The sequence below is a fragment of the Rattus norvegicus genome, chromosome 1, assembly GCF_021556685.1.
Source record: "Rattus norvegicus strain SHRSP/BbbUtx chromosome 1, alternate assembly SHRSP_T2T, whole genome shotgun sequence".
Classification (NCBI taxonomy): Eukaryota; Metazoa; Chordata; class Mammalia; order Rodentia; family Muridae; genus Rattus; species Rattus norvegicus.
This window is the reverse complement of record NC_141534.1, coordinates 105,086,155-105,104,931: the sequence shown is the minus strand read 5'-3', so window position 1 is coordinate 105,104,931 and position 18,777 is coordinate 105,086,155. Positions and strand designations below refer to the sequence as shown.

At 52.0% G+C, this 18,777-nt stretch overlaps 1 protein-coding gene across 2 annotated transcripts; it reads left to right on the top strand.

Annotated features, from left to right (window-relative positions):
* Window positions 1-447: 447 nt before the first annotated feature.
* Window positions 448-17,999, top strand: Iglon5 (IgLON family member 5). Of its 2 annotated transcripts, none has more exons than XR_015623678.1 (8): window positions 448-717; window positions 10,557-10,635; window positions 11,454-11,686; window positions 12,587-12,706; window positions 13,833-14,010; window positions 14,181-14,301; window positions 14,802-14,956; window positions 16,379-17,997. XR_015623678.1 is itself a non-coding variant. In NM_001432232.1 (8 exon segments), coding segments are annotated over 8 exon segments (1,011 nt in total). In that variant the 5' UTR covers window positions 480-638; the 3' UTR covers window positions 16,468-17,999.
* Window positions 18,000-18,777: the final 778 nt, after the last annotated feature.

The window sequence follows — 18,777 nt, the reverse complement described above, 5'->3', positions numbered from 1 at the left end:
TGGATTTCTGGATCTGAGGGAAGAAGCTGAGGTTGAACTCTAAGGAGACTGGGTCCTGGACTCCCAGGGTCTGACGGAGGAGGCTGAGGTCTGTGCATCTGGATCTGAGGAAGAAGGCTGAGGCTCTTGCACCTGAGTCTGAGAGATGAAGATTGGGTCTAGACTCCTATGACTAAGGGAGGAGACGCTGGGGTCTGTGCACCTTGGGTCTGAGGGAGGAGGGACAGAGCCAGAGTCTGGAGGAGGGTTGGGCTCCTTCAGCAGGAGGCAGCTGGATGAAGTGCATCTCAGGCCGGGGTTCTGGAGATCGGGAGGACGCCGGTCGCCCGGGGGAGGGCGGAGGAGGGGCAGGGCCACAGTAACAAAGGCCTCTCCCTCCAACGAGCAACCCCCCCGGCCCCGCCTCCGCGGCCCCCCTCCTGCCCTGATTGGCCGTTCTCCCTGCCCGTCAGCGCCACCCCCCCTCCCTGGGTCTGCAGCAGCTCCGGCCACCTCGTCGCGCCCCCCCAGCCCCCTCCCCCCGCCCCCGCCGCCCCCCGGGCCGGTGCAGCCGCAGGCGGGGTTCCCCTCCCCCTCCCCCTCTCCCCCAGGCTCGCGCGCCCCGACCGCCCCCTCCCCTCCCCCTCCGCGCCGCCGCGATGCCCCCCCCTGCGCCCGGGGCCCGGCTCCGGCTCCTCGCCGCCGCCGCCCTGGCCGGCCTGGCCGTCATCAGCCGAGGTACCGCAGCGCCGGGGGCGGGGGGCTCGGCGGGGAACCCCGAGATCCTGGGAAGGGGTACAGGACCAGGGCGGGGGCAAACAGGGAGTTCCCCCCGGGGGGTTGCGGAGGTCTGGAGCCGGAGACCTGAGCGGCAGTCCTTAGCTGGGCAGGGGGTTCTTGGGTGCATGGATGCGCGCTGGGGCACCGGGATACACGTCCTCATCTGGTCAGCTGCTCCATCACCAGCAAGGGGGTCTCAGACACCTGCTGCCGGCCTGGGGCGGCAAGAATGTACCGCTGTAGGTCAGGGAGAGGCTCAGACGTTGGTGTGACAGTCCTCACCTGGGCAGGGTCTCCAAACTGAGTTGGGGTACCAGGCCTGGAATGATGCCCTGTGTTGTGAAAGGGTCTTGTCTTTGCGTTTTGGAGAGGGTTCCCTGTGCGGTCCTTGCCTGGGGAGGTCCTTGCCTGGGGACTGGGCTCTGCGTCTTTAGGTGAAGGTAGAGGAGGGAACGTGTTCCCAGGGTTAGCAAGGAATGAGGACAGAATGTCCAGACTGAAATCCCCAGACTCAGATCAGGAAAGGAGTTGAAACTCCCTATCTGCGTTTTCCTCTCAGCATTTGGGGTGCTTGCAGTTAACTGGGAGATGGTCCTAGAAAGCCAGAAAGTTGAGGTGCTGGGCTAAGAATTCTGAAATCCAAAGCCTTTGATTGAATGAATATCTGGATGGATGAAGGGGTGGGGGGCTGGGCTGGAGAAGGCAGGGCAGGAAGAGTTAATGCAGGGTCACAAGGTTACTAGTCTCAACCAGTTCAGTGGGCCTGGAGATCCTCTGTAACAGCAGGAATGAGTCCTGCCTAAGGATGTGTCTAGACTGTGCCTCCCTGCAGGGCCTGTCAAGGAGAGTAAAGTCAAGGAAATGGCCCCAAGGCACAGGAGGAAGAGGGATGGGGCAGAAGGCTGAGCTGTGGAACCCAGGAAGCCAGGAAAGTGTTAATCTGGTGTTTCCACATCGCTTCCTCCAAGCCTTGTCCAATCAAGTATCACAGAATCAGGGTCATGCTATGCCATCAGGGACAGCAGTCCCCAACATTGTGACCCCAGCAGCCCCAAGGGAAACAGCAATCTGGTCTCCCAATCGAGTCACCCACAGCCACACAAACGTCCCGGCTTCACAGCCAAGCCACACCTGCAGACTGGAGAGTCCCATAACGAACCCCGTCCACGCAGGACGCCCACGCACAGATCCATTGGGGGAGGGCATGGATTCTGCCAGGAGTGGCACAGACCAGAAAGTCCACCACTCACCACAGTACAAGGCTGAGCCCTGCCTGCCCTGGTGACCACAGGCTGGGTACATTTCTCTCCTGTTACTTTAGGCTGCTTCTGGCTTATTAATGGGACCCTGTCTCCAGTCTCTGTTTTTTGATGGTGACATTCCCTGTCTCCTGGGGCTGTTTTTCCATCCCTGCTGGTTTCAGCACAGTGACACCTCTGCCGAACTGAGCTCCATCTCCCTCATGTTTGAGTCTCTCCTCTTTCCTAACTCCCTCTCTTCTATACTGTATCCTCGTTCAGTTTGGCATGTTTCTTCCTCCCCTCCCTGTATGTCTTTGAACCCTGACTGCTCCTCAGCTCTCTCCTTAGGGTACTGACTGTCCCATTTGCTAATCTGGGACATCTCAGAAACCACTACTGTGTGCATGCCCCTGGGGTGAGGGGACCTTTGACAAAGCCATATGACCTTGATCAAGTCTCTGGCCTTGGGTACCCAGTCTGAAAACTGAGAGTGAGAGAAGGTGAGACCCAGTGGGGTGATATATTTACCTGCTGGGTAGGTGCCCCATTTGTACCCCACTGTTACTTTGGAGGGGATGCATTCTGTGAAGTATGCATCCATGTTTTATCCATGTTTTTCACAAGGAACATGTATGAGCCTGACCCCAGCTTGCTCACATAGAGTCATGTATTTTTTTAGTCAGTCTCACTGTGCAGTCCAAGCTGGCCTGGCCTTGAAATTCAAGACGATCTTCTTGTCTCAGCCTCCCAAATGCTGTGATTACAGGCATATACATTACATACACATACATGCACATATATGCGTGCTAAGGTCTCTATACGTAGCCATAGTTGTAGACCATGCTTCTGGCCTTGGACAGAAGGCAATCCTCCTGCCTCCTCTTCCTAGATCCTGGGACTATGAATGTGAGCTACGATGCCCAGTTCTAACACACACCTGAGAGAAGCCAATGGATCAGGAGCCAGGCAGCAGAGAAGCACACTCCTCCAGCATTCTCTTCCTTTCACAACGTCATTCCTCATAACTTTCAATGCAAAGCAAAGAAGGCCTGGTTGGTTCTTGCTAGTGTTTTCATCCTAAAGTAGAAATGTCAGCCCATTTCTCTGTTGCTGGCTTATTTACACTTAGCAAAACCTCCCTGCCTGTGTAACTATGAACCGTCAATTAACCCCTCCAGCCCCCTACCCTGCCTAACCTGCCGACACCATCCACACATTTACATATTCACCCACAAAATGAAACTACACTGGGGGGAGATGTGGCTCAGTTGGTAGAATGCTTGCACACCTGTTTTCCCTGCACTTGGGAGGCAAAGGCAGGAAGACCAGAGGTTCAAGGTCAGACTCTGCTATTAAGACAACCTGGATTATTTGAAACCTTGTCTCAAAGCTTACAGCATCAAAAAGCAGAGCGAGTGAGTTGATAGGCGGATGCCTCTTGCTCACGGGGCAGCTGGAGGGGAGAAGGCAGTGCGCACAGCAGTCAGGGATGAAGTCCAGTGCCGCCCCACTGACCATTCCCTCCACCCCACTGACCATTCCCTATACCAGGCTCTGATTGTTGATTCCCCCCATTTTGCTTTTTTATAATATTATATTTTTATATTGTATTTACATATTTGTGTGTTGGAGGTCAGAGGACAGCTTGTGGGATTCAGTTCTCTTTCCACCTCGGTGGGTCCAGGGTATCGAACTCAGGCCATCAGCCTTGGCAGCCTAAGCTGGTCTGGAACTCAGTGGGTAGTCAGGTAGTTTTCCTGTTTTGTGGCTAGCCCAAGCTGGTCTAAACTCCGAGCAGTTGTTGTGCCTTAGTGTCCTCTGCACCAGGATTACAATCGTGTCTACCACACCTGCTTCATTGTCTTAGCAAATATTTCGCACACTTTTGTTCTAAGCTCCGGAGAAACATGATGTGTGTGGTTCAGGGGAGGGGGCAAGCTCTCTCTCTCTCTCTCTCTCTCTCTCTCTCTCTCTCTCTCTCTGAGTCTATAGTGGGAAGAAGACACATCAAGAATCAAATGTGGGAAAAAACCTAGCAAACAAGTAGATAGTTCATCTCAGAGAGTATCGCATAATGGGGAGAGACGGAAAGTGCCTTGGAGAATGTGCTGTCCATTCTAGATGGGGGACATCCAGAAAGCCACCCCTAGGAAGGTGAGAAGAGGGTGAAAGTCTGAGGAAGAAACCAGCCTTGAACAGGTCCCAAGGAAACCTGCAGAAAAGCAGGACTTGATGTATGGCATTGCCTGGGTGGAGACCCCAAGGCTCCTGAGTTGAGCAGAGAGGTGGGCTCTTGGGTGCCTGTCATGTCAGAGATTACTCCTTCCTCGGCCTTCTCTGGGCAGCCTACAGGAACTCCCACAAAGTCTCCAGACCCCGGGTTCCTCACTAGCCATACCTCCAAGGACTATGGGGTCATTGTAGATCCAGTCCCCACCCAAGAATCCCAGCTTTGCCTGGGGTTCATCCAAATTCCCAGAGAGTCTTACCTCTAATTTCTGGACACAGAGTTTGTCAGAAATCTCTTCCTCCTTTGTCTGTGGCCTCTATTTATTGATTTATTCTGTTAGTCTAGACTGGAAATCTCACAAGAGCAGGGCCCTGACCTCACAGGATGCCTCCCAGCCTTTCCGCTCTCTTTCTTATTTATTTATTTATTTATTTATTTATTTATTTATTTATTTATTTATTTATTTATTTATTTATGTAGTTTTGAGACCTGGCCTCACTATATAGCTCCAACTGGCCTGGAACTCTCTCTATAACCCAGGCTAGCTCTGGAACTCTGTGGTTAAGATGACCTCAAATTTGGGGCAGTCCTCCCACCTCACTTTCCAACTGTTAACAGGGATGAGCCATCAAGCCGGACGTTCACAGTAGCTCTCTAATCCACCCTCGATGCAGTAAAGGAGGTAGGCTAATCACCATTTTCATCTGCCAGCGGAGAAACTGAGTCCCGGAGAGATGGAGGGACTTTTGTACCCGATGGACAGAGGTGGCCCTTAATCCTGAGACTCTACCTTTTCTCCTAGGGCAAGCTAGGACAGGGTTGCTAGAACACGTATTAACAGGATGTCTTGCAGGAATGGCAGACCTCAGAGGTGTCAGCCAACTAGACAGTCCTTCCTCTGCCCCAGCCAGGGAGAATGACACCAGGTCAGGGAAAGCAGTTTGCAATTCTTTTAGAAAAAAAAAGAAAAGAAAAAGAAAAAAGAAAAAAGAATGTGCTTTTAGGCCTGCCAGGCTACTTTGTGTGCCGGATGCAGAGTTAAGCCTGCCATTTGCTTGACTCAGTTCAAGGCACCACTCAGAAACACTTGCGTCGGATTCTTATTCTTCATTTTCTTCAGATGGGGAAACTGAGGCTCAGTCCATGGGGATGTATAGTCGAGACATGGCAGGGTAGACACTCGGCTTCCTAGGTTCCTCTGGAATATGTTCCATGTCTTTAGAACCTTCTCTTTCCTCTCCACAGACCCCTCCCTGATCCGAGTAAGGCACAGTCCTTACATACAAAAAAGCAAGCAAACAAAAACCAACCAAACAAACAAAAAACAAAAACAACCCCCCACCACCACCACCAACAAAACCATGACAAAACCCATGTGGGAGTGAAGAGATGGCCCAGTGGGTAAGAGCATTTGCTGCTCTTGCAGAAGACCTGGGTTTGGCTTCCAGTACCCATATGGCAACTCTCAGCTGCCACTAACTCCACTTCTGGGAGATCCAACACCCTATTCTGGTCTCTCTGGATGCTTCTGCATGCACGTGATGCACAGAAATGCACATAGGCAGACATAGGTACACGTAAAGTACAAATAACTGAATCTTGGTGTTTAATTGCATCACCCAGAAACTCCAGGTCGGTGAGGGAGGTGCTATAAACATCTAAACCTGCCACCTAGAACAGGGCATGGAGGCTCTCCCTGAGCAGTCACAGAGCTCTTCCTAAATGGGGTATTTATGTTGGGGTCTTGAGGAATGAGAAGGAGTTCAAGAGTTGAAGAGTCACAGGTATCCATCCATTCACATTTTTCATCCAACAGTTATTTCCAAGACAACTCCAGTGGGAGTTGGGAGGTACTAGGGGCATAGATCTGAGTCACAATGAGGCTTTCCCCCTAAAACATATCTAATCTGTGGAGGAGATTGGTGTCATGTGTGGATTTAGTCATAATGGAGTGTACCCAAGTTCTGTGGGACCCTGGGAGTGGTCCTAGCAGGGTTTACGCATTAGTACACTAAACATCTTTTGAGGCTTACTGTAGGTCAGGCATTTCACAGGATCATGCTGCTGCCCTAGAGGAGGCCCTAGACATGGCAACTGTCTTAGTCAGGGTTTCCATTCCTGCATAAACATCATTACCAAGAAGCAAGTTAGTGAGAAAAGGGTTTATTCAGCTTACACATCCACATTGCTGTTCATCACCAAAGGAAGTCAGGACTGGAACTCAAGCAGGTCAGGAAGCAGGAGCTGATGCAGAGGCCATGGAGGGATGTTTCTTACTGGCTTGCTTCCCTCCTTACTCAGCTTGTTTTCTCATAGAACCCAAGACCACCAGCCCAGGGACCGGACCCACAATGGGTCCTCCCCACTTGATCACTAATTGAGAAAATGCCTTACAGCTGGGTCTCATGGAGGCATTTCCTTCGTTGAATCTCCTTTCTCTGTGATAACTCTGGTTTGTGCCAAATTGACACACAAAACCAGCCAGTACAGTAACAATTGGGAAAGTCAGGCAATATCAGGATTCACATTCAGTGAACTCCTAAGATTGTCTCTGCGGCCAGGCATGGCAGCCCATGCCTTTAATCTCAGCACTGGGGAGCCAGGGACAGGTGGATCTCTGTAAGTTTGAGGCTATCCTGGTCTACATGAGTTCCAGGACAGCCAAGACTATGTAGAGAAACCCTGCCTCAAAACAAAACAAACAAAATGATTGTTTTTGTGTAAATGAATGACTGCCTGACTTGATCTCCACCCTCTTTGAATGAAGCCCAGAGAAGGAATGGGACTCTGTCAACATTGCCCAGCTCAGATCCCAGAGTCTGGGTTTTGTTTTGTTTTTGTTTTTGTTTCTGTTTGTTTTGTTTTTGATTGTTGTGGTTGGTTTGGTTTTTCCTTTTGTCTTGATACCCATATGAAGATCTGAGGTATCCATATTCACAGACAAGGTGCTTACGGCCCATTGAGTGACAGGCTCATTTTATCACATGTCTCCTAGGACTGTCCATAAGACTACTTTGATTCAAGGTTGTATGACCTCAGCACAAAGGCCAGAGTTCACCTGAGGCACTGTAGAAGAAGGGATTTGAGGGGTCAGTGGGTTGAGGAGCAGAGAGAGGCATATCTGGGATACAAGACAGGGAAGTGGAGGCTGGAGGGTGACACGGAGATACTGAGACTTGACAGTTGGTCCCGGGGGCCATTGGAGGTCTCAGAAGTGGCCATGGTAGTGCTGGGAAGATTCCTGAAGCCAGGGTTGCCTCCTGATGGCCTCTCTGACTGGAGGACCACGGCTGAGCTACTTCTTATGTCTGAGGCTTCCGCTCTTTATCCTAGGTCCCTCATTCCCTGTCCCCTGTGTGAGTGGGACTGGTCATGTCCGCTCCAAAAGTTGGCACCTTGGACAGCTCACTCGTCCCCTCTGTCCTCTCTTCAGACACTAGGATAGTGGAGAAAGGTCTGCTACCCACAGGGGACTTCCAGCAATATCTGAGGGTGTCCTGTATTGTTACAACTTGGGGTGGGGGAGCTAGGTACCCTACAGTACCCAGGAAACTCCAGCCCTCAATGGGCTGGGGTTGAGGGCCTCGTCTACAAAACTACAAGAGCTTAGTATGCTGTGGGGTGTGTCTATGTTGGCCAGCCCCTAGGAAGGGATCTTGTTACCACACATGGGCTGTATTCCTAAACTAAATCTCACATCCCCTCACTTCCTTTAGTCTGGATGTGTATTTTGGTCTGTGACTTTCAAACTTGTTCTGTGTGTGTGTGTGTGTGTGTGTGTGTGTGTGTGTGTGTCTGTGTGTGTATGTGTCTGTGTGTGTGTATCTGTGTGTGTGTATCTCTGTGTGTGTGTGTGTGTGTGTGTGTGTGTGTGTGTGCATGTGCATGAGCTCATGCTCAGCCAAGCACAACCTGATCAGAGGTGACAGAGTGATTTACTTAACAGATTCTTAGACAGGACAGCCCCTGTCTGTTGGAGGGGATGTGACAATGAGGTTGTCTGTCTCCTTGGATAGATGGTGCAGTGGGACCCAGAGCCTTCCAAACTGAGTACAGTGGGTATCTGCTCAGGCATGTGTCTGCAATTCTGGGTTAGTGGACTTTGCAGCTGTGTACAGGGAGCAAGGCTGTTGTTAATGGAACCATGAAGGGAAACTGAGGTGACTCTGGACCAATGCTGTTTGGCCTTTGCGGCTATCTGCTTCTGGGAGACAACTGACTTCTACAACTGACCTGCTGCCAGGTGTGCGTCAGGGCTGGGAGCCTGTCTGATATGGACTGTAGCCACGTGTGTAACAGCGAAGCTGGCTTAGCCTGGTCTTTGTGTTCTTTCTGGTAGGGTGGGTATGTGTATATACATCCCTTTGTTAACTGTATGTGTGTGACACAGTCTGGACTGCTCACAGAGCAGCAATGGCTATGGCCTGAATGACCCCAGTCCTAGCCAGTCTGCTACATTTGTTCTGTCCTAGCTCCCTCCTGAGGGGCTGTTGATTGAGAGGCCCCCAGGGAGTCATTGGGACACCACGGGCAATTAATTCATTAGATTAATTAGCTCCTTTTCTCAGGCTGGGGACAGGGCAGCCCACTCAGGGCCCTCCCGCTCCAATCATCCAAGGTCATCCAGCCAGACCTCATCTCAGTGCAGTCTCCTCCACCTCCACTTACCCAACCCCCACTCCCTGGCTCTGGTCCAGCCCTCTGGCCCCAATCCACAGAGACTTAAGTGGTGGTGGTGTGATTGGGCCTCACTGGTATAGACCATGCTAAGTGGGTCTGGGAATGTACTGTGAGCAGTGTCATGCCTCATGTGTCTGGAAGGGGTGTGTGTGTGTGTGTGTGTGTGTGTGTGTGTGTGTGTGTGTGTGAAGCAGTTTGTGTTCAACTACACAGAGTACCTGAAGGTATGCATACAAGCCCATTTGTGGATAGCTCTATGTGTCTGCACATGAATGTGAATGTCTGAGTTAATGTGTGTTTATGTGCATGCATGTACACCTGCTCATGTGTATACATGTATAGTTGTTGTAAATACATTTGCGTGCATGTATACTACATGCTAATCAGTCTCTGTGTCAATGTGCACACATGTGCCTCTTTGTGTGCATGTGTTTATGCATGTGAGTTCTAAACACTTGAATGTATATGCATGGTATTTGTGTCTGTCTGCAGACACATGTGCTGTATCTATGCATTGTGTGGCTTTTCCTGAGGAGACTTGAATAAACGTGTATCCACGGGCTGGTGAGATGGCTAACAGTGAAGTGGACAGTCCTACTGCAGAGGACTTGAGTTCAGTGCCCAGCACCCACATCAGACAGTTTACAATTGCCTTGTAACTTCAGTTGCAGGGGACTTGACATCCTCTCCAAGGACACACACACACCACCACCACCACCACCACCACCACCACCACTACCAACAACAACAACGAAAAGAAATGTCTACCCACCCAGACAAGGCACAAACAACACATCAAAGAAATGATTCTGAAATGCAAGTCTACCTTGGTGGACCAATGAGTTCAAATGGGGTTACTCACAAGAGTGTGGGTGTTAGTGACTCATAGGAGCATGGGAGAGAGTGACTCACAGGAATGTGGGCAATCTGCAGCCAGCAACACTGCCAAAGAAGAGTCATGCCCCCCATACCTCCTATCGAAGTTAATGAGGCTCCTCCTGAGGGGGCTTCTATGTGCCGTCTAATGAACTGGCATGACCCATTCTTGTGCTGCCACCAATGCTTTGAGAGGGAGCACCATTTCCACAAGGGAATATTAGTCCAATTCTGCAAACACGTAATGTGGTGCTTTAATATCAAGACAGCAATCATGTCATGCCCAGAGGACAGTGTTCCATATTATATAACTCGTAGCTGGTGCACACCAATGTGTCTCTAAACACTTTACTTTGCATGGGTGCATGGTCTTCCTACTTGTGTAGATGCCTGCTTAGACATGAATGCATGTCTGTATCACTGCATTTGATATGTGCATGCCTGTGTCTGGGTGCACAGGTTTCTGGATACACTTGTCTGGGTGGATAGGCTGTGATTGGATACCATCTCTGTAAGTGCATTGTTCCACACGAGTTCCATTCTGTTTATAAATCGGAGCAGACCTAGAGGAAGGGACATGGCATACAGGTCTAGTCTGAGTATGTCTGCTCTGTGTGGATTTCTGAAAATGATAAATTCTTATGGCAGTGGAGGCTGATGCCTGTGTCGCCAGGGCCATATGCTGGTGTGCATGTGCCCATGAATAGAGTGTTTGTCACAGCTGGCCCTCCCCCAGTTGTCAAGGCTGAGCAATCCCCTCCCTTCTGCAGGGTTGCTGTCCCAGAGTCTGGAGTTCAGCTCACCTGCGGACAACTATACAGTTTGCGAAGGTGACAACGCCACCCTCAGGTACATCCCAATTCAGGGACTCAAGTAGCATGGGGCTTCACAAGGCTATTCCCCTTCCCCTGACATATTCTGCCTGTGAAAGCCCTGTGACGTCTCATGCATCTGGAGCCAGCTGTGAGGGTGTGGACACTAAGCTGAGCTCCACCCATAGACCTTTCTGTTCTTGTGAAAGTGAAGAGATGGGAACCATTAGGATTCAAGATCCTGACCTCAGGGATGCTAGCAGAGGGAGGGTTATCAGTCTTTGGGGCCCTGTTTCCTCAACTAGGCTCTCTCCCCCAGAAGGATCATTATCCCTCATATTCTCTCCATCCACCCATCCATTCATCATCTATCTATCTATCTTATCTATCATCTATCTATCTATCTATCTATCTATCTATCTATCTATCTTATCTATCTATCATCTATCTAACATCTATCAATCTATCTCTAGATCTCTTTCTGTCTCTTTAGATCTCTGTCTCTGTCTCGCTCTCGCTCTCACTCTCTGTCTCTCTCGATCTCTGCCTCATTTTTCTGGTTTTCTGTCTCTCTATCTTTACCCACTTGTCTCTGTTCTTCTCTCTTGGGATCTCTGCCCCACCCTTTTTCCACTCCTGAGTCTCCCCCCTCATCCTTCCCTCTCTCCCTCCCTTTCTCTCTAACCCACAGCAGCCCTCAGACGTCTAGCTTCCAGACTTCTTCCCTCTCTGAGGTTTGGTTTACCCTCCTGTACAGTGGGCATAGCAAGCCCTGCCCTCCCGGGTTCTGCAGGTATACAGGAGATGGGTGGGGAAACTCTTGCCTTCTCTTCTCATCCTCCCCTTCCTCCCCAGCTGCTTCATTGATGAGCATGTGACCAGGGTAGCCTGGCTGAACCGTTCTAACATCCTGTATGCGGGCAATGACCGTTGGACCAGCGACCCCCGGGTGCGGCTGCTCATCAACACCCCCGAGGAATTCTCCATCCTCATCACCCAGGTGGGGCTCGGTGATGAGGGCCTCTACACCTGCTCCTTCCAGACCCGCCACCAGCCCTACACCACTCAGGTCTACCTCATCGTCCATGGTGAGTCACACTTGTGTGACAATGAGGACAAATGGGGAGGGGACAGTAAGACAGGCCTGCAGGATGGTTGGGGCTAGGAGGCACCACTAAACAGCCTGAACTGTGTGCACTTGGCCTACTGCTGCTCACTACCCTGGGATAAAAAGTGAGAGGAACATGGGCCACCTCGCCCTTGTGGATTTAAGCTGAGCATGAGGGGGAGATGCACCACAGTCGTTCTCCAGCAAGGCAGTGGAAGAGCTGCCCTTCCACAGCTCCATGACTTTGCTGAACTGTGTGTCTGAAACTACCCATGGGTGGGGACTCTTCTAGGCACTGAGGACACACAACAACTTGGCTATCTCTTCCTGTTTGCACTTATTACCCAAGGAGAGGCTTGGGGCGGGGGGCTCCTAGATATGAGGAGGGAGGGTTTGGGTGTGCACGCTAGGTGTGAAGGAGGAGGGTAAAGTCCAGACCCCTTCGTCTGATGAGATAGGATTGTGGTCTGGATTCCTGGGTGTGATGTGAGGGGGGGGCTGAGGTCTGCACCCCAGGGTCTGAAGAAATAAGATTGAGTCTGAGTATCTCTCCTGGTCCTGAGGGAGGGTGGCTGACGTCTGGACTCCTGGGACTGAGGAAATAGGATTTGCAGATGCAGTCCTGGGTGTGAGGGAGGAGAGCTGGAGCCTGGGAGTCCTAAGTCTGAGGGTGGAGGGCTGTAGTGTGGAGTCTACACCCATGGGCCTGAGCAGGTCCCGAGCCTGGACCCCTGGGTCTAATGGAGGAGAAATGGGATCTGTAATGCTGGCTCTGAGGTGAGGAGGACCAGGCCATGATTTTGAATCTAAAGCTGGACCCAGGCTTAGGTCTGGGTGGCTGGTAATGCACCCTCATCCTGACTCTCTCTTCTGTCTCCAGTCCCTGCCCGGATTGTGAACATCTCCTCACCCGTAGCAGTGAATGAAGGGGGCAATGTGAACCTTCTCTGCCTGGCTGTGGGAAGGCCAGAGCCCACCGTCACTTGGAGACAGCTCCGAGGTGAGGATCCTCCCCATCCATGATCTGGGCCCTGCAGGTCTCCCACTTCCCTAGCTGGAGTCCCAGATTCCCTTTTAGCCCTTCTGGTGACTCGATTCCTCCCCACCCTGACCCATTTCTTACCAGACTCTAATCCCCTCATCTGGAGACCTCCTACCTGATGTACAGGCTGTGCTCCTGTGCTCCTGTGTTCCCCTGACACTCCCCACCCTAGCTTCCCTTCACCTGACTGTCTCCTGACTCAGGCTGCAAGTGAAGCTGCATCCAGTGTCCCCCCATTCTATCACCCGCCTTTCCATCCTTACCCCCGCAGGGTTGTGGTAGCCTAGTGGTTTGAACGGTCCCCAGGCCTCAGCTTCAGCAACTCCTGTAAAATTTCCAGAAATGCCCTAGAACCAGAGGCAATCAGGGGCTCCCTTCTCTCTACTCACAGCCTGCTTAATGAGTTCTGAGATCCAGTTTCCCAGAAGGTGCCACCAAGCTGCCTGACATATATCAGGCCAGAACACCACTTCATCTCCATCCCCAGATAGCCCAGTCTCTGGATCTTCCTGCTTCTTTACAGTCCCATTCCTTAGATGAACTGAGAGTAGGAAGCCTAGTCTAGCCTCATGATCCTTCATACTCCCCTTGGTGTCTTCTGAACCCTAAATCCTACTGGATAGAAGTTCTAGATGGTCTTTTGTGACCCCAGATCTGTTTAAAATACAAAACAAACAAACAAAAAACCAAAAAAAAAAAACCAAAAACAAACAAACAAAAAAAACCCAGGTATCTGAATTACCAATCTCAAACACCAGGTATGAATTCCCTGAACCCCAAGAGAACTCTGGACCCTCCCTCACTGGGTCGGTCTTTCCTGGATCCTTGAAAGCCAAAATCCTGGCTTCACTCCCTACTCCTAAGTGGGTTCCCTGAGCATGACATGGGAGATCGCAGATCCCTGGGTCTGCACCCCAAATCCTAGGCTACTTTTCACTGGGTTCTGAGCTCCCCAACCCAACCCTTAGCCCCATCCTGCCCCGACAGGACCTTCCCGGCTCCTACTGACCCGGGCACTCCAGGTCCTGCTGTGCCCGCCCCGCTGATGTGTGTCCGTGTTGTGCCCGTGTTGTCCCGTGTTAAGTGTTTGTGTCCGGCCCCGCCCCCCATCCCCACCTCCCCCACAGACGGCTTCACCTCAGAGGGTGAGATCCTGGAAATCTCCGACATCCAGCGGGGCCAGGCCGGGGAATATGAATGCGTTACTCACAACGGGGTGAACTCGGCGCCTGACAGCCGCCGCGTGCTGGTCACAGTGAATTGTGAGCATCAAGGGTGCACAGGGGCTGACCCTGGGTGCCTGGGGAGGAGGGGTCTGCTGCATGACGGTGAAAGCTAGGTGGGAGTTCAGATCTGAGGTGAGAGGATGCTGAAATGGGTGTCCGAAGTCCCTATGCAGTGAGAATGTGCTCTGGCCTTTGTCCCTTTTCAGATCCCCCGACCATCACGGATGTGACCAGCGCGCGTACCGCCCTGGGCAGGGCTGCCCTCCTGCGCTGCGAAGCTATGGCTGTGCCGCCGGCAGATTTCCAGTGGTACAAGGATGACAGGCTGTGAGGACTGCACCGGGCAGGGTTGAGGGAAAAGGGAGGGGAGGTCGGTCCTATGCCTCGAATCACAAAACCAAGCAGGACAGCCTTAGCAGTGCAAAGTCGGAGAGTCCTGGGTCCTGAGAGACTAGGGTCCAATCTCTAGGTTATGGGGATCTGTGGGTTCCTGGAAGACTATTTCAGGAACCAATATGATAAACGCTGGGTTTGCGCGCTTCCATCAAAGATCTGGGGTCGAGGGTCGATGCTAAATGTCTGAAAGACAGATTTAAAGAGACTGTCGGGGCTGAATTTAAGAGACCCTGGGGATTAGGGACGCACATTGGGGATGTTCTCTAGTGGCCCTGGTGAATGGATACGGGATCCGTGGAGAAGCCAGGGGTGCCTGGGGTACATAGCAGAGCTTGAGGTCTCTTGAGGAAGAGAGCCTGAGTGTATGTGGAGGAATTGGGCACTGCACCCCAAGGGAGGCCAAGACCAACCCTGATCCGGATTTCCTGCAGGCTAAGCAGCGGCTCTGCGGAAGGCCTCAAGGTGCAGACCGAGCGCACCCGCTCTATGCTTCTCTTCGCCAATGTGAGCGCCAGGCACTATGGCAACTACACCTGTCGTGCAGCCAACCGGCTCGGAGCGTCCAGCGCCTCCATGCGGCTTCTGCGTGCGTCTGCGCCCGGCAGCGGGGTGGGACAAGGCTGAGGGGGCGGAGCACGGGTGGGGCCGGGAGGCGGAGATATAGGGACAGCTCCTGACCAGAATTTAGGAAACTCCAACAGTGCCACAGAGTAAAGAAACCATTTCTCGGATAGTAGTAGGGTGATTGCCTGGTACGGACCCCCATTACTATTTAAAGCCAGCCTGGGGGTGCTCAACTGTAATCTCAGCACCTAGAAAGAGAAGGCAGGAAGTTATTCAGTGAGTTCAAGGTCTGGGGATTCCCATGACCTAGTAGAAAAAAATAATAGAAAACAAGTGGGCTGATAGACAAATCAAAGAAGCAGGTATACATGGAAAAATATAGACAGAATTGGGGAGGTAAGTTCGAGACAAGGTTATCGGAAAAAGGGGAGCACCGCGAAAATCAGTAGAAGAAAGAACAGGGGGTGCAGAGACACAGGAAGGAGGGTAATCTGATAAGGAGGGCAGCCTTAGAGGTTGCTACTAGAGACCCAGCTCAGAGCCTCTCGTCAATGATCGAAAGCTCTGGACTTACTGGACTGGAGGCCAAGGCCACTGGAGGCTGTTAAACATTAAGCACTATGTGGCTAACAAACACTTTTATTGCTGTTCGAGGGACTGCCGAACACAGAGTGGTGAGGAGGCTGCTTCAGGAATCCAGTCTCAGTATCCCAAGCTGTTTGGGAGCAGAGCCCAGGGGTCTATTCTTGGCTGGGTACAGAAGGTGCAAGCCAAGAGAAGCTGGGTCAAAAGTGACTCTGAGCCAGGGACTTGTGTTATAGGGTGTCATCGCAAATACTCAGGAGGCTAAAGAAAGAGGACTGAAAGTTCAAGTCCAGCCTAACCAACTTAGTGAGACCTTGTTGTGAAATAGAAAGTAGAGGTCTGGGATGTAGCTTAGTTCTTGCCTAGAATCCCCCAGTGAGGGGCTGGAGTGTGGGTCAGAAATAGGATATTTTCTTCGCATTTGCAGATCAGTACGTTCCCTCCCCAGCAAAGCAAGAAAAGTGTTATCAAAACAAAACAAAAAAACAAAATGCCCAGTCAAGCAAACATAAGCAGTCCTGAAGTTTCCAGTGTGCCGAGAAGGTGACTGCTAGAAATTGTGACAGGATTTTTAACAAGGAAAAAAAAAAACAAAAAAACAACAACAACAACAACAACAACAAAAAAAAAAAAAACAAAAAAAACAAATCCCAAGGATCCAGAGTAACCAACAAAAAGGAAATGGGGACGATCTGGGAGATATGGAGACCCAAAACAGATAAGAGCAGCACAGGGAACCCAAGTGCCAGAGTTCTGATCACAGAGACCCTCAAAGGCTGAAGGGAGAGGAGGCACCTAGGAGAGAGACCTGTGGGGCCTCCCCATCCCAGCATCTCCTTGACCATTCCTCTTTCCCCAGGCCCAGGATCCCTGGAGAACTCAGCTCCAAGGCCCCCGGGGCCCCTGACCCTCCTCTCTGCCCTGAGCTGGCTGTGGTGGAGAATGTAGCCGCCATCCAGTACAGCGCACCTCCCCCTGCAGGGGGCCTCAGGCCAGAAGCAAGAGAAAGGGGGTGAGCAAGCGCCATGGGTCTCCAGGGGAACAGAAGAGCTCTTAGCCACAGAGGAAGAAAGAAGAGGAGGACGAAGGTCTTTTAGAGAACCCATCACTGTGAGGGATAACGCAAAATTATGCATCTTTCTACAGCCATTCTCGCCACCCGTTCACGTTCCCAATTGTGACCCACCCCCAGCCACCCCACACCCCTCTCTTAGCTCAGGCTGTCAACTGGCTCGTGTGTGTGTGTGTGTGTGTGTGTGTGTGTGTGTGTGTGTGTGTGTGAAAGTGTGCCGGGGGAGGGAACCAGGAGGCCCCCCTCTCTGGCACTGACTCCCCCATGGCCCCTGCCCATCCCTGCAGCATCTCCTCCTTTGGCTGGAGGTAGGTATGGGGGGCTTCATGGTAGAAGCTTTGACAAGAGAATTGCCAGCTTTCTACCTTCCATATATGCATGAACACCTACCCCTCTCCTCCCTAGTGAAGGAGCAGGTAGGGTAGGCATCAGGTGTCACTCAGCCTTTGTGACTAGGTGGGGATCTCCGTGAAGGCTGTTTCTCCCTGCTCCATCACCAGTTGCCTGCAGCCAGAGGCTCCATCACTGGCTCAGTGGCCTGAAACCTCCCTTCCCCTGTCCCTCCCCTCCCCTCCCCTCCCCTGAACTTTCTGGCCCCCTTCCCGGGCCAATCGGTGCTTCCATTCAATTGATAGGCTAGTGGCACTTGTCACCTGTCTGTCTCAGTGCTTTGCCCCACCCATACCCCCCAGACTCTCCTTGGCCACAGTGGCACCCTCCAGCTGCCCTTGGGCCCCAGCAGCTGACCCATAAGTGTGGGCTCCCTGGCAACCTGCTCCCTAGCCTCTCAACTCATAATACCTCCAAAGGCTGCTGTGACCACACACACACACACACACACACACACACACACACACACACACACACACAGCATGCACACATGCATGTTCATGCACACACACACATGCACGCACACATGCACACCAGCGACTGACCAGCAATAGCTCCTGGCTTCACCTGCCCCAGAGTCTGTGCTAGCAGCAGTTCCCTCAAAGTGGGTCACTGTCATCCACACAGGAAGCTGACAGGTTTTGTGTATAGGAACACCTTACCTTGATACACATCGGGCCTCACAGAGTTGGGAGAGAGGAGACACACAGACATCCTGAGCCCAGGCAGAGGCACCATGCCACCAGCCCTAAATTCAGTAACCACACACCCAAAACCACACCACTCAGAGCCTGGTGAAGACGAGGGCAGAGAGGGGCAGGGAGGCAAGGGGCAGTGACTGTACCTCAGACGGGGGCGTGGGCCCCATCCCACATTGTCTTCCATTCCCAGGGTCCGGGATGGGGTGGGGAGGGGGAGGGCTACAAGGGGAGGTGGGAGGGGGGCCCTGGGGGCCGTGTGTTCCGATTCATGGGGAGTGTTGAGACCACCACACCAATAAACGCCTTTTTCCAAAGTCCCCGCCTGTGGAAATCAATGTCATTGAGGATTTGGGCAAGTGGACAGTAAAAGAGGTGTGGTCATTTGGTAGAAAATCCTCTGCGCCTTTCCTACCTCTGCCTGTTAGGGAAGCGAACTCCAACTGGCTTAAGCTACTCAGCAGAGCCTATTCAAGTGTGGCTCGGAGATAGGCGCGTGACTCGTGACACTAATGAGAAAGTGTACGGACTCCAAGAAGGCAGACTCTTCTGCTGTTCAAGGGGACTCAGTCTCACAGCCTAAGGATACAGGGTAGCTCTATCTATTCTGTGTAATGGGGAGGGCTAAGCGGGTAGCAATGAGGAAGAGGCCAACCTATGATTGAGAGAATGACAGTAATGCAAAAAAAGGCAAGGGGCAGGGCTGGAGAATCAATCTAGAGTGCATCTGTAGAGCAGCTGGATCGAAATCTACCTGAAGCCCTCTCTCCCACGCACAAGCAATAAAACCTGTGTTTATATAAGCTAACTTGTGTCAGGCTTTCTGTTGGCAATGATTTTAAAAAAAAGAAGACAAAATCTTGACCCCCCCCTTTTGAGTATATATAGTATTAGGGATTGAACCCAGTATCATCAGTCCTTACTGGGAGATTCTAGGCAGGGGCTCTACCACTGAGCCACGCCCCCAGGCCCTCACTGGGGGATTCTAGGCAGGGGCTCTACCACTGAGCCACGCCCCTAGGCCCTCACTGGGGGATTCTAGGCAGGGGCTCTACCACTGAGCCACGCCCCCAGCCCCACACTGGGGGATTCTAGGCA